A 16,393-nucleotide genomic window follows, 5' to 3' on the forward strand; every position below is an offset into this window, starting at 1 on the left:
ATGAGCAGGCGCTTGCAAGCCACCTCCCTGCAGGACCCGGAAGGAGCCCTGCGGTCATCTTGGATCCAGGGCCTGCAGGGAGGAGGACGGAGGAGCCGCTCGGAGCAACGCGATCACATGTACTTTGAAGCATATTTAGTCCGCTGGAGAGCGTTGTTATTACAGCCACTGCTGAGGTTACAATGCAAAATAAAAGTGAGTGTGGACTTAGCCAAATTGTTTGACCAAGTCAGATTTAGGAAGATCTGACATGGGCTTTTATTTTTGGAGAGATCTGTAGGATGGTAATGGGACGGATCTGCAGCGCCCCAGAGTCCTGGTCGTTGCAGTATTGTCGCTCTTCCACCAGGGGGAGTGATGGTACGTCTGATGGTATTAAAGGAGTTCACCTGACCAGGTATCACAGTCACACACTACACTTCACACTCTGACCACCAGGGGGAGCAAAAGGTTCTATCTATTAGGCCACTCCTCACACTCGGGTAAAACTGGGGGTTGGATAGGAAGTTAGTCAGAAAGCTGCCTGGGTGAGACCCAGAGAAGACCTGTCAGGCAGACAGGGAGAGAGAAGGAGGAACATCTGAGCTGCAGACAGAGGTCCCTGTCAGGGGTGGGATCCTGACAGAGACATACCAAGAGATAGAACGTTACGGAGCTGCGCCTGCACCTCATTGCGGCAGCATCCTAAGAAAGGACAAGAAGCGAAGTATATTGTGGAGAAGTGAGAAACGAGATCACAGCACAAGGAGATAATACCAGGAGGAGTCCTGCCTTAAGATCGTCAACATCCTTCTGAGGCGCGTAGCCGGTGGCTGGAACACCAAGGGAGTAATTGGCTCTACGCATTACTTCGAAACAAGGCAGGACAGTTAATTCCAAGTTGGCTGCCCGACCTTTAACCTAATGAAGACAACGGAGGCAAATTGTGGGAGAGGGGCCTCTCTTGGGTCCCTATAAAATAGCTCCAGGCCTACCCCGTCATACGGGTCATCCTAGCCATACCATCTGGGTGACGGAGAGAGAACATCAGAGATATACACGAGAGTTGTGAGAACTGTCCTGTGGTGCTCAGCAGGGAGGTACTACAACACACAGGCGCTAATAGGAAGGCTACTGATTTCCACCTGCAAAGGGAACTCTGGATGTGCCTTCGGACCGGCCGGACTTAGCCTGCCCTGTGAACGGTACTCTGGACTGCGGACACTGAAGTCTTCAGTAAAAGGTAAAGAGACTGCAACCTTTGTGTCCTCGTTATTCAACGTGCCTTACAACATCCACCGTTACCACCTACTCTTTAAGGGAAGCCCTGTGGACATACTTCACCTGTGGGAAGGTATAACATCTAGCTGCCATTCCATCACCCCAGCGGACCCCTAGCCGCGTCGGTCACCCTGACCAAACACCACAGGTGGCATCACAAACACTTGACAAACTACACCTTTAATTGGGCGCCCCTTAGCAGGGCCACGGATCGGGTCGGGCCACCGTGACATCCCCAGAACCGAGACAGAGGGACCCGGTACCGAGTACCCCACTGCCCTGCGCCTGGGGGCGATCCAGATCTCTCCCTCCACTCCAGGTATTGGGAGTGGCCCACTGGTCTATGTCCACAATTCCCATTTAAATTTTTAGTTAAGGTTTGGGTGTGTCAGTATTGAGTTTTGCAAGCAATAGAGCAGGAGCTCTGCGCACACCTGTCTCTGTGAAACTAAACACAGACCAGAGACTTGAGAAAGTCATTACCGAACCCAAGGATTTTACAGTGGTGCAGTCGTCTAAGGAAACGGACTGATACGGACTGACACAGATGTTCCGGCTGTGAAACTGGAGGATAAAGTTTTGGATTTATTTGTAAGTTGGAAAAAAAAAAGTCGTTTAAGGTGAACTTTCTTGGGTTACTGCCTCATTGGTGCACAGAAATGAAAGCCGCTGCCTTACATAGTTCATAAGTTATAACCAATTATGGAAATTTGAGCGCTGAATCTTGCAGAACTGTATTATAATGAATTTAGAAACTTGCTAAATGTTTAATGTAGATGCACTAAAAGTTGGGCATATCTTAATTTATACTTATACATCGATAGGTTGCTATGAGAAACAAGAATAAAATATTTTCAACATACCATACATTATATACCTTATCATGCTCTGTCCAACTCATCTATTAGAGCAGGTATGCACAACATTTTTTGGTACTAACATGAATACATCACTAGAACCACCATCAATACATTAATATATCACCAGAACCAAATTTTCGGTATTTGAGGAGGATTGGGAGAGTGTCTACTCCAAGAAGAAATCAATATGAATACACACTAACTTATACTGAAGTTTTGCAGCAGAATCTTGCCAAATCATCCTCATAATCTCAAATCTCTATGTTTTGAGGATTATTACATTTTAACATAGCCATGAAGTACAATATAGATAGCTACATGTACAAGATCAGAACCACCGTCAGCACATGTATGTGGAGCCAGAACCACCATCAGTACATAAATACAGCATCAAAACCACCATCAGTACATGAATGCAGCGCCAGAACCACCGTCAATAAATGTATACAGCACCAAGCTTAGTTACAGCGATCAATTGTAATGTCAGGTCAGCCCCATATATAATTGTATTGCTTGAACCTACAATTCCCAGTGTGTCTTTAACAGTGGTAAAGAGATGCTGGGAGTTGTAACCAGCCATCATCAGACTGCCAACCATACAGGAACCAGAGCACTGAAGAGATGTAGTCAGTATCACAAATAAATGCTTGCATACAGGTACCTCATAGGTGACATCTTCTCTGATTCAAGTCATTCCAATCCCTTTGTCTCTTCGTAGTACACATGCCATAATGAGCTTTTACACCAGTGCACGTCTCTGCAGACTTCCCTCTTCTCCATCTCCAGCAGCACATCCTGACACGGTGCCCTTAGAAATAAAAGTTTCATTATACTGCCACATAAATATAAATACCTCCCATGCTGCTCCACTGAAAAAATAATTGTCCAACTCTGTGCTTCCTGTGCAAAATATCCTCCTAATACTGCCCTTCTCTATAGAATCCCCCCATATTACCCCTCTCCAAAATGTCCCCCCAAACATCACCTTTCCATAATATCTCCCCCCACGCTGCCTATCAGCATAAAGTTCCCCAACTGTACACTATAGTGTAACTCCATTCACAACCCCCTTAATTGCCTCATTAGGTCCCATATTGCCCCATAATGTCCCCCATAGCTCCACAATTCCCCCTTTTTCCCCTGAATGTCCCCCTTTGCCCCATGTTCCCTATTGCCCCATAATGTCCCCCATAGTGCCCCTCATTGACCCATAATGTTCCAAATTGCCCATAATAGACCCTGTAGTGCCCCTATTGCTCGATAATGTTCTCCATTGCTCCCTAATATCACCCATTGCCTCATAATACCTCCCATTGCCCCATAAGGTTTCCCATTGCCTCATAATGTTCCCTATAATGGCCCCCATAGTTTTACCCATTGCTCCATTATGGACTCTGGAAAGTAACACCAAGCACAAAACAAATATTTCATCATTGGCTCCAGGAGCGCTTACCGGTGCCTGCCCCATCCTCTGCACCTCTGCGGCCCGGTGCCAGCAGCAGTGTGACGTCAGTGCCTTGTTGACCTCATCACGCCGCTGAACATCATGGCCACCAATCTCTGCCCCAGTCCCCGGGCCGCACAACATACTTCGGTGGGCCGCATGTGGCCTGCAGGCCGTATGTTGTGCAGTCCTGTCTTAAAGGGTGATTCATTAAGCTGGTTATGCCTGAATTCTGGCATAAAACACCTTTATAAGTTGTAATATATTGGGGCAACTAGGAAGTTGTGCAAAAATATTGCACATCTGACATTTATATCTCATCTCAGAATGTTTCTCCCAGTAGTACACGATGGTTAACCTTTGCACCTTATTCAATAAGCAGTGTGCAACAGCTAATTAATTAAACATATTGTTAAGACTAGGGTGCACAATGTTAGTCTTAATTACTCTGCCACTTAGTCTTTTCACATTTAGTCTCATATTTTTTTATTTCATTCCCATCGCAGAATGAAAAAAGGGAAGCTTTGACCACGAATGTCTGGGTAGAAATGGTAAGTATGTAATATAATGATACATTGTAACAAGGTTTATCCTTTGTACCTTTTTGATGACTCTATTGTTAGTCATTGACTACAGTGACTTGCTATCCATTTTTAGGTACTGGGATGTTGAATATTAACTGTATGTTCACATTAACCTTTATACCCATATATTAACCTTCACGCATGATCCTAATGATCTTCCCTTTTACTTTTTTTTAGCAATGGATAGATTATCGTCTGAGCTGGAAGCCTGAAGAACATGGTGGCATTGGAACCACACGTATTCCCTCCACCATGGTGTGGCTTCCAGATATTGGCCTAGAAAACAAGTTAGTAACATCCAACATCACTCAGAAGCATAAAAACTGATGTGGATTGCTCCTCTTGATGTTTTGATTGATTCGTATATTCATCATAGCTCAGTGACCATTAGGATTTAGAGTATAGTTAATGAACTTTAACACACAAGATGTTAGAAACACACTGTTTATAGATTTGTAACTTCTATAGCAGGGATAGTGGACTAATTAATTTTAGGGAGTGAATGAAATGGCCTGAAACAACGGGAAGCTTTAAAGAAGTAATCCCTCCTACATTATCTTTAAATGTTTCCAGGTCTTGAAACACCATTGAAGGATTCCAAAATAAACCTACATAGTAGCTTAAACGTCACTTAGCAAACATTTTAAACTGCATGAGAGGAATTATGACTAGAGATGAGCAAACATCGTTGGCTCCCTCCTTATTCGCCAAGCTATAGCACTTACCGAAGAAGCTGCATCGGGAACCCGGATATCTGGAGCGCGCTGACAAGTGTCCGGCACCGCAGCTGCATGTGTCGCCCCTGTGTAACAGTCACAACAAACAGGCTCTCCATGCACAGCCGTGACGCATGCAGCTGTGGTGCCGAACCGCTGATCATCAGGAGCGCTCCAGGTATCCAGCTTCTTCAGTAAGCGCTATAGCTTGCCGAATAAGGAGGGAGACGACGATGTTCGCTCATCTCTAGTTATGACCACATAGAAAATTCTTTATCTTTGTGCTGCTACACAGAATTACCAATCAAGGTACTGACAGCTTCAGCATGCCCCTGCACCAGATTGGATGGCTGGGCTGTCAGGCACTGCATCCCGGACAGATTGAGAGGTGGAATAGTGACACTCAGCTTCCCCCAGCGGACTGATTAAGGTGAACACCTAGCCTGGATATACTAAGGGCTAGTCAGGTGCACATAATCAGAACCTGTAGTTCTAGGATTTAATCTTAGCCTACCTACAGTGCTACAGTGTGCAAACATTAAAACGGCATTGCTATTGCCAACAATCCAGGTCAGTGCACAAACTCTACTTTTCTGGCTAGGTGCCCAAGATCTTTGCCACTTGAAGCTGTATTGGCATCAACATGAAGCTGATACAATTAAATCCTGTGGTAAAGCAAAGAGACATGCCCTGCCTCACTACTTTCTGGCCAGTAAGGCTTCTTTCACACTTCCATTTTTACAATCTGCACATGACAACGGGTATCCGTGACTCCTGTGAGCTCTAATATAAAACCTTTTACCTTACCTTATGTCACCCCCGGGATAACGGCCACCTCCCCCTTTTATGCGGCCAAAGAATACCCCCTATTAAAACACACAACAAATAGGTTGGATTAATTGGCCACAGCAGCCGTTTATTTAACATTTAACATACAAAATGATATAACAATAAACCCTGGAAGTGGATGATCCTCGAAGCCCGAAAAACTGTATTAAATATTTTTTGCCAACCGTCCCACCTATTTTGGCCTTATATCCGCCTTACCCCCAGCCGCTATGCACCAGCTCGGAGGCAAACTCCACCAGCCAGGCCAAAACCGCACACCTGCTTGTGGGTCCCCTAATAATCCCCTCCACGGGATTATCGATACCACTTTTCCGATTTCAAATCACCCCGGGGAGTCCAGGACCTATTGAGATCCCCCCCCATCAATCCGCCATTTTCCACCTCCACCAACTTCGAGGACCACCACCCCCTGCCACAAACATAAATGCACTAACCCCTTAGCCATTTATGTCCCTCCAAACCTTCAAAGCTGTTTCGATGCCCTCCTGGATCGCTAAACACCACATATCGGTACCCACTGCATTTAAATGCACCCCATCCAACCTCCAATAACCTCCGGTGCCGGATTCTAGATTTATGTGCCGCACCACTACCGCTCCGTTCCTTGCCATGAACCGCGAAACAGCTTTGTTCACCTTGATCCTCGCCTTGTTTATCCCTTCTGGTGATCTAGCTCCCCGCCAAACTTTCCGCGGGACGATGTCCGACCAGACCGCCAAGACCCTTGGAAACATTGCCCACAACCTCAACATGTCGAACTTAATGTCCTTTATAAGTTCTCTGCACGGCCTCTTCCTCAAGTCATTACCCCCCAGGTGAATAACTACAATTTGTGGGACCTGATCCCAACGCACGAAACGATGAAACTCGGGCAAAAATTGACTCCAAGTCATCCCCCTTTTTCCGATCCATCTCAGTGACGCGACGTCCCGTGAAAACCCCAATTGCCGGCCATCTGGACGAACCGCTGCCCGCTCCGCCGCCCAGAACACAAATGAGTGTCCCATTATCCACACCAGCAATTTTCCGTGTTCTGTAAGAGAATAAACAATAAACCGATCAAGACGAGAAAAATTCTGCCGAACGCATACCCCACGAAATTAAACCAGATCCGGGCGAACATAAGACCGGAATCTTTCTGATTCCCACCGCCCAATTCTTTTTACCACTTCTTCCCCTAAACCTCTTCTGGCTGCTTCCGTTGCAGCCCCTATCCGAAATGAGTGGCCACTGTATTTTCTGGGCGAAATTCCCCCGGACATTAAACACTTCCGAAACACAGAAACAAATTGGAAGCGTGACAAGAAAGAACCATCTGCATGAACCAACAGTGGGTCGGATAATACACCCCCCCTACTCATCAATTTATCCACGCAGGTTACCGGGCACAATGCACAATTTGGAACCTGAAATAACACTAATTTGCAACCCTTTCCAAACACGTCCGTTTTTGATGACCTAATAAACACCACCACCTTGTCAAACGTAACATCAACGTCCTCTCTCCGCAAACCCCCTCCTTTATATCTGGAGGGGCTGACCAGCTCCCCCAAATGAAATGCTCCAAAAAACGCCAATGAAAAAGCCGCTTGAAATAAAATCACCTCCCAATCCGAAAAACAAACAACCCGTAATTGCCTACCAATTGTTAACAATACCTCAAAAGAGACCGGGCGTCTGCAGTCGAAGACTTCTGCCCTTTTTTCAAACCCTTTACCACTTGCATCACCAGAAAAGACTTTGTCTCGTCCTGTAAACCTCTAGCCTTAAACCGAACGCTAATCCAGCTAGAAACTTATTCACTTTAGACACCGACCAACCGGACTCCCACACATGACCTACTAGCAACAACAATCTACCCTCGTCGTCTATGCCGGACCCGTAAGACCCCTTCCAATCTTCCCATGTCCTCCAGGCCTGCTCATACTGCAGCCAAGACCTGTCTGATAGTGATCTAGCAAATAGATTCCTCACGGCCCTAATGGCAGGTTCCACAGCTCCACTGGACACTCCCGGCATGCTGAGTCGAAGTAAGGCCTCGGCCCCTGAAATTGATCCCACTGTGAGTGGAAAAGGACATCATCAGCATTAGTAGGCCCGGTTGACTTACAATCCGCTACAATCCACAAATTAAGCCTTAGGCCCAAGAAGACCAGGTGCTGCAGTACCCTAACAACTTCTGAAGACGCCGCCGATAACGTATTGATGGCTTCCACGACATTCGTATGCTCGCAAGAAAAACAGATCTTTTTATTCCTCACCTTCTCGCCCCACACCGACAACGCCACCACTCGAGGAAATAACTGTAGTAGCACCCGATTTTGTAACAAACCTTGTTCACGCCAATCAAGTGGCCACTCCGCCACCACTGTCTGGCCGCGATATCGCAGATTGAAACCACGCTTTTCAATCACGGTAATGAAAAGGCCTAGATCAACCGCATTCTCAACTGATTGAATCCAAATGGATTTGCCATTGTATTCCTCTAAGAAAAGAGCCCACACCTTCAAATCCTGTTTCAACTCCTTAGTCAATCTGATGAAATGCAGGGGAGACTTTACTCCCACCGTCGCTAAGGATAAACGCCGAAAAAATGCGCGGCCCATTGGCATAATTCTGCAAGCAAAGTTCAGCTTGCCCAACAAAGATTGCAAATCGTGTAACGTTATCTTGCGCCGTGTGATTGCCTTTCCAACTTCCTCCCGAAAAGCAACTAACTTATCATCGGGCAATCTACATTCCATAGCCACGGAATCAATCTCTATGCCTAGGAAACTTAGTGACGTCACTGGCCCGACAGTTTTTTCAGCCGCCAATGGAACACCGAAACCTTTCGCTACTCTTTCCATCGTGTGCAATAGAATGGAACAAGCCGCAGACTGTGGCGGGCCTACAAACAAGAAATCATCGAGGTAATGTAGACAAGAATTTAAACCAGATACGTCCTTAACAACCCATTCCAGGAATGTACTAAACGTTTCAAAATAGGCGCATGATAATGAACAGCCCATGGAAAGACAACGATCAATGAAAAAACCTCCGTCCCAAAAACAACCTAGCAGGTGCATACTCTCAGGGTGCACCGGTAACAGGCGAAACGCCGCCTCGATATCCGTTTTCGCCATCAAAGCTCCCCTACCACACAGCCGTATTAAATTCATTGCTACATCAAAAGACGTGTAAGAAACCGCACACAGTTGAGGATCAATGCCGTCGTTCACTGACAGACCCTTTGGGAAGGATAAATGATGAATAAGCCTAAATTTATTGGGCTCTTTTTTTTTTGGAACCACTCCCAGCGGTGACACTCTCAAATTACTAATTGGAGCTGTTGGAAAAGGTCCGGCCATCCTACCCAGATCAATCTCCTTTTTTAATTTTTCAGACACAACGCTAGGAAATTGCAAAGCCGATTTTAAATTCTTTCTTGACAGACAAACATCCTGCTCAACAAACGGAATTTTAAAACCATAACTAAAACCTTCCCTTAAAAGTGACGCTGCTGATACATCGGGGTATCTATTTAGATACGCTTCCATCGCGTCCAGCCGCACTGGTGTCTCCCCTTTTTTCAACACCATCTCCCCCTCTTGTTTTTCCCCCCCTGAAACACCTAGCCGCCCCATGTGTGCCCCCACAACTTGAGCATTCATGTTTGAACTTACACTTGCTCCCAAACCTACATGCCCCTTCATTAAAAGAGAAACACAGTCCCTTCTGCATTGCGACCGAGTGTCCTGACTGTCCTGAACTCCCGGCGCCCCCTTGAAATGGCTGAGAACCCTGATTCGCTCTAACTGGGGCCGTAAGTCTCATCCATAACGCTATATCCTTATGTTCCCAACGCATGCTCGGTCGTACCGCTTTTCGCTGCCTGAACTGCTCGTCGTACCTTAACCATCCTACACCGCCATATACCCTGTAAGCCTCTCCAATTGTGTCCATATAACAAAAAAGTCCCGAACAATTCTCGGGCGCCTTCTCGCCTATTACACTCGCCAATATAGCAAACGCCTGGAGCCAATTTGCAAATGTACGAGGGATCAGACGGTACCTCCTCCTCTCCTCGTCATCTTTTTTGGAATCATCTCTCCTTAACCTATCCAGATTAAATCTTTCCAATGGCAATAACGAAAAAATATCAACATAATCCCCCTTCCAGATCTTTTCTTTCACCTCTTCCTTCAAATGTGACCCCAGCGGCCCCTCAAAACAAACATATACCTCGGTCCTAGCGGAATCATCCAAATGCACCGACTCCTCATTTTCTTTATCTTTGTTATCCCCTTCACTGCGGTCTCCCACGTCGACTGACCCTGACCCCCTTTCTGCTTCACTGCTGCCCCCCCCAGACGCAGCTGGGACCGCTGTACTTTGTCCCCCACACTGCGACACAACCTCAGACCTTGATAACCCCCCTATCCCCGCTGGTCCTTCCGCGCTTCCTAGCCACGCCAACGCAGGTGACCCCCCACCTAAAGGGCCCCCATACCATAATCTTGCTAAATCCCTAAGGCCATGTAATATCAATCCCATCCCCCCGCTAGCCCCCCCCATAAATGACTCCCGTTCCCTACTATCACTGGGAGCTACAAAGGGGTTAAAATTGGTAAAATGCTGGCTCTCACCTGGCTGCCTGGGCGCTGTGAACCCAGCAGCCGAAGATCCTGAGTCCTGTTGCAGGCGTGCCAATCCCGGGTAGGTTCTGTCCGCTGGTGGCTCCGCAGCTCCCGGGTCAACCTGCCTCACCGGCTGCCCACCGCCAGAAGCAGGCAAACCGGCAAGAATCGCAGGGCCCCTCGGAGCTGCCGCCGTGATCTGTGAAGCGCCGCCATCTTGGGGAGGTCCCCACAGCGCGCCGCCATCTTGGAGAAGTCCCGGGTGCTGGTGCGCAGGCGCCGGGTCCCAACAGCCGGCGCCATCTTGCCGGAGACCTTCTCCACGAGGCACCGCACTTCCTGTAGCGGCGCCATCTTGAATGAAGTCCCGGGCGAGCTGCGACGCTGCAGCGCTGCCGACCGAGGCAGCCGAATGCTGCCCGCTGTTCACCGGAGCCGCCCCCACCGCTCCCCGGGCTGAGGGTCCTCCGCACACCACTCCATCTGGTGTGCCCGCAGACAGGCCGGCCGACTGCCGGCCGCTAGTACGTTGCCCTACAGGGGCCCGCCCCCTGGCTCCTCTCGATCCTCCACGCCGAGCGGGGCCTGCAGGGACGCTGACACCCGCCGCTCCTGGTCCCGGATCCCGTCGTCTCTGTGCCGCGGGGGGGGAGGAACCCGGCCCCTGTTGAGGGTCCCGCCTGGTAAGTGGATTCCTCCCAGCCTGCGGGCGGGGAGCAGGGGGGACACGTCCACCGGCCCTGGCTGGAGGGTCCCTGGAGGGGCTCCGAATTCGGCGCCGGACCCGGGGGGTAGCCTCAGGACTAAGGCGCGCCGGAGGCCGGGACCTCCGCGGCCGGGGTCCTGCTGGAGGGGCGATGGAGGCTCCGGCTACCGACCCCTGAAGCAGGCTGTTAACCGAAGCCTGTAACCAATCTGTCCCTTGGGTGGCTGCTTCCCTCCGGAGCTGCTGTAGCAAGGCCTCTACATCCATCGCTTGGGTACTGCGGAGCTTCTCTTCTCTGGCTGGTAAGTACCCAAAATGGTTGCCCCCTTCACGTGGCCACTACCTTTTATAAGGTCCCTCCCCCTTGCCCTGTGTCCGAACCTTCCTTCCTTTCAAATTCAAAAAACTCCGTCCCTCCCCTCAGCTCCTGTTAACCCTATAACCCCCAACCTTCTTATGAGCTCCCTATTGTCCCACGTCACCCTGTCATGGCGGCCTCCCCTGAGGGCCGGAGGCCCAGTACGGCCTTTCTGGATCCGTCAAAATGTTGAAATGACGGGTCCTGTGGAGATTGTAAAAAACGGCTGCACTGGGCCTGTTTTTCTGACAGACCCGTCGAGGCTATGTGCACCTGTTTTGTATGCGTCTTCGCAGCGGTTTTTAAAAATTGACGGATTTCGATGGGAGCTCAAAGACGGAAGTGTGAAAGAGGCCTAAGCTGCAGGCTGCTGTAGGCTTATGGCCTACAATATATCAATATCCCCAGTCAATTATATTACTGCATCTTGCCAACTGTGCCAGCTTGCTTTATGTTGTGCAGGGAAGAAGAGGATTTGATCAGATTAGGTGAAAATAAACATTATTTTTGGGAGTATGTTGGGGAATGGCACACAGTTGACATTTCTACTTTTTGAGGGAACACTCAGTGGGCATAATTGTGTTTTAACGGAAATACATGCAAGTGTCGCATGTTAAAACCAAGCTCTGGCACCAGCACTCCAGAGCGGAGCGTGCAGCTCCGTGTATTGCTATGCAGCCGCATGCTCCGCTCTGGAGTGCTGGCGCCAGAGCTTGGCTTTAACATGCAAGACTCGCACATATTTCTCGCAAGTGAGAAGGAGCCCTAAGGGAGCATTAATAAATTCCATAGGGGCATTATTTATTTTAAATGGGCACTCAGGTTCTGACAAGCTATGCTACGCCACTGAAGCCTCTGCAAAGAAACCATGATGCAATATGGGACTGCAGTAAAGAGGAATGGAGGGCTCAAAACATCAGTGATGCTGTTTACTCTTTCTGCACCAATCAGAATTGGGAAATACCATCAGGTGGAAGTTATCTATGATTGACACTGTGCTGTGAGATATTTTGATTGTTTTTTGTTCAGGAACTGTGGAATGTAGGTCTGCCTCGGAGTCCTGAGTATATAGTCTTCTTTAAGGATCTAAAGGGTAAGGTTTCCCCTTGTGGAGTGTGACAAGCCAGGTCTGGTATGCCAGTATGAGGAGACTTAAATGCCTTGCATGCTCCTCTGGGAAATTAAATATGCAAATTGTCTTTTCAGAGAGGAAGAGTACATGAACTCCAGTGCCACCTATTGGAAGTAGTAATCCTAGAAGTCAACATCAAACCTTTAACGAGTCTTGCAATTAGGATAAAAGCCAAACCAGAATCCCAATTTGCTGAAACGCTGTTTTGGGGTTTTGCCCCTCGTCAGTGCAATCTATGAGATCTGATTTAGCTAGGTGAGAGGTTAAGACTGGGATGTAAAGGGTAAGGTTTCTCCTTGTGGAGAATGACAAGCCAGGTTTGGCATGCCAGTTTGAGGAGACCTAAACGACTTGCATATTGCTCTCTGTCATAGCCTCTCATCTAACCAAATCAGATTTCATACTTTGCACTGACGAGGGTAATATTCCGAAACACCGTGTATGCAAATTGGGATTCTGGTTTGACTTTTATCTTAAGTCATATTGCAAGGCTCGTTAAAGGGTCAATATTGACTTGTAGAATTACTACTTCCAATAGATGGCACTAGAATTCAAGTATTCTTCCTCACTGAAGAGACAAGTTGAATATTTATAATTCTCTAAGAGAGCTTTACTCACATCTGCATGTGTACAGTGAATCTCTTATCAAAGTTCAAAAGATGAAAATAGTCAAATACTGTATATAAGAAAATGTATTGTTGGAGATTTGCAGAATTAACTTGATTAACAGCAACTTCTTTTACATTTGTAGTGTAGATGGCATTTTTAACATTGCCCTATATACCAACACTTTGGTTTCTTATGATGGTTCCGTGTACTGGCTGCCTCCTGCTATCTATCAAAGCAATTGTCCTGTTGTTGTCACATATTTCCCCTTTGATTGGCAAAACTGCTCCATGGTGTTTCAGTAAGTATATGTCTGTATAGCTCTAATATCATTTTTTATAAATGCAGCTGAATTTATGAAATTGTAGATTAATTACACAGAGTGAGGGTAAAGTATATTTTGTCATTTTATATAAGAAACAAATAGTATGAGACAAAAACTAACATTTAAATAAACTAATAAGGTGTTTTGTGTGTTTCATAATTCATAGTTATTAACATCCATGTTGGAATCTAAAGGGTACATTTGCACCACCCAATTTTTTGGCTTTAAACCACTGTTTAGACCACTGACTGGTGGTCATGTAATAGCTTGCTTAAACGGGCAGACCACGCTTTAGATGCAAACTATCATAGATCATTTTTTTTCAAATAGGCTACTATTGTTCTTGTTTAGACAGGATAATGTGATGCTGAGAATGATCATCTTTGTGCAGCACAAAAGATCATGTCAAATGATGATCAGCTGGTTTAGACTACATAATTTTTATGAAGCATGTGTTCCTAGGAACATTTGTTCACTATAATCTTGAAGTTTAATTGGACCTTTAGGTCCTCACCCAGAACCCCTAATTTGTGGGTGTAGTTTGCATAAATGAGCCATTTTTGGGGTCTGAGACGTTACCAAAATTTTTGGAATCCCTTCCAAAATATTGGGACTGTCCCAGCAAATTCTGACCAATCGGCCTTGATGCATAATGTGTAAGAACAAATCCCTTGTATAAATGAGTTCACCTATAGCGGGGGGAACCTCAGGCCCCAGATCCATTTACGACCCTCGATTACTTTTTATCAGGCCCCCGAGCAGATTCTCAGGGACCTCATTCTTGGGCAGGAAGGTGTATTTTGATTACAACCAGCTCATTCATTTCTTCTTGCCCTGCTAGCGCACACACACGCAGTGTTCACTACTGAACACTGAAGGGCATGCAATGAAAGATTACGTCCTGAAACCAGTGCCAGAGTCAGGATGTACTTTGTGGGCCGAGTTTGTATGGCCCCAAAGGATGGTATAAATATCCAAATGGCCCTTCGCAGAAAAAAGATTCCCCACCCCTGATCTATAGGAACTAGTCTTTTATTTTTAAATTATATGGAGTCTGGTAAAAATATTAATGATAAAACATCTCAGACCAGTAAATATTCTGTAATGTTTCTTACATCTAAATGTGCTTTGATGCTTACAGTTATAATAACCTATATTATAGGACATGAGTATGGAGACAAACATGACATCACTACTCTCCAATATGTGTAATTTTATGCCATAACATATTCCATTTATTAAATATCACTCTTTACCCAGGTCCCAGACATACAACGCAAATGAGATTGCATTGCTCCTAACAGTGTCAAAAGGGAAGACCATAGAATGGATTGAAATAGACCCACAAGCATTTACAGGTACAAAGAAATTTGGGTAATAAGGATGATTGAATATATGATAGACTCCAATTGTTTCCTCCTTCTACAGATTAATATTATCAGAGGTGCCATTTTATAGGAATTGATGAGTGGTTGAGCAACTTTGTGTATCTGGTCAGTTTCCTGTCTATGTGACCTGTATGTGATGGTGTTCAATTTGTACAGAATTTGTAGCGATTACATTGAATTTCAGTAATAATGAACTGTTGTGATTGATGGAAAAACTTTGATCCCTTTGATTTCTTAAATCTTGCTTCTTGTATAAATTTTGTTGAAATTCATATCTGTAGAAAATGGGGAATGGGCAATAAAACACATGCCAGCCAAGAAGATCCTAGACCATCGGCATACCCCAGATGACATCAATTATCAGGCGATCGTCTTCTATCTCATCATTCAAAGGAAGCCCCTCTTCTATATCATCAACATTATAGTCCCCTGTGTTCTCATTTCATTCGTTAGTGTTCTGGTTTACTTCCTCCCGGCCAAAGGTATCAGTCAATTTATTCTACTACCATGAAGAGTGTGACTATTTTAATTTAAAGGGAACCTGTCAGCAGATTTTGCCTCTATAAGATGCGGCCACTGCCTTTCAAGGCTTATCTACAGCATTCTATAATGCTGTAGATATGTCATGATCCCCTTAGTTTGTGGGATTAGGTAGTTCAGAGGTTAATCTGGACAGCCTCACACTGGGATTCTGGGAGGCTTCCTTTAGCCTCATTGTGGGGTCATTCCTCATCGCTTATACTTTGACCCTTGGCCGAGTGTGTGTGACCCTGTTGTGTCTGTGCCTGTGCTTTGTGCCTGTGCTACTTTATGCTTATAGAATCATAGAATGATAGAGCTGGAAGGGACGCCCTGGTCATCTGGTCCAACCCCCTGCTCAACGCAGGATTCACTAAATCATCCCAGACAGTTGTCTGTCCAGCCTCTGTTTGAAAACTTCCATGGAAGGAGAACTCAACACCTTTCGTGGCAGACTGTTCAACTCATTGATCACTCTAACTGTCAAAAAGTTTTTTCTAATATCTAAACTGTGTCTCCTCCCATTCAGTTTCATCCCATTGCTTCTAGTCTTTCCTTGTGCAAATGAGAATAAAGATGATCCTTCTAAAATGTGACAGCCCTTGAGATATTTGTAGACAGCTATTAAGTCTCCTCTCAGTCTTCTTTTCTGCAAGCTAAACATTCACAAATCCTGCTATCGTTCCTCATAGGACATGGTTTGCAGACCAGTCACCATTCTGGTCGCTCTTCTCTGAACTTGTGGTGCCCAAAACTGGACACAGTATTCCAGATGAGGTTTGACCAAAGAGGAGTAGAGGGCAACAATGACTTTGCGTGATCTAGACTGTATGCTTCTGTTAATACATCCCAGAATTGCATTTGCCTTTTTTGCTGCTGCATCACACTGTTCACTCATGTTCAGTTTATGATCTATTAGTATACCCAAGTCTTTTTCACATGTGCTGTTGCTTAGCCCTATGCCTCCCATTCTGTAAATGCTTTTTTCAATTTTATTTCCCAGATGTAGTACTTTGCATTTTTCCTT

At 46.2% G+C, this 16,393-nt stretch overlaps 1 protein-coding gene across 1 annotated transcript in view; it reads left to right on the forward strand.

Moving 5' to 3' along the window:
- The window catches only part of CHRNG (cholinergic receptor nicotinic gamma subunit), a 48,572-nt gene that overhangs the window by 9,304 nt on the left and 22,875 nt on the right, over positions 1-16,393 (forward strand). The window contains exons 3-7 of the mRNA XM_077290208.1: positions 4,071-4,115; positions 4,326-4,435; positions 13,280-13,435; positions 14,720-14,817; positions 15,129-15,329. Coding sequence (XP_077146323.1) covers positions 4,071-4,115; positions 4,326-4,435; positions 13,280-13,435; positions 14,720-14,817; positions 15,129-15,329 — 610 coding nt within the window. The remainder of the gene's footprint in view (positions 1-4,070; positions 4,116-4,325; positions 4,436-13,279; positions 13,436-14,719; positions 14,818-15,128; positions 15,330-16,393) is intronic.

This window comes from Ranitomeya variabilis, chromosome 2 (assembly GCF_051348905.1).
Source record: "Ranitomeya variabilis isolate aRanVar5 chromosome 2, aRanVar5.hap1, whole genome shotgun sequence".
NCBI classification, from domain to species: Eukaryota; Metazoa; Chordata; class Amphibia; order Anura; family Dendrobatidae; genus Ranitomeya; species Ranitomeya variabilis.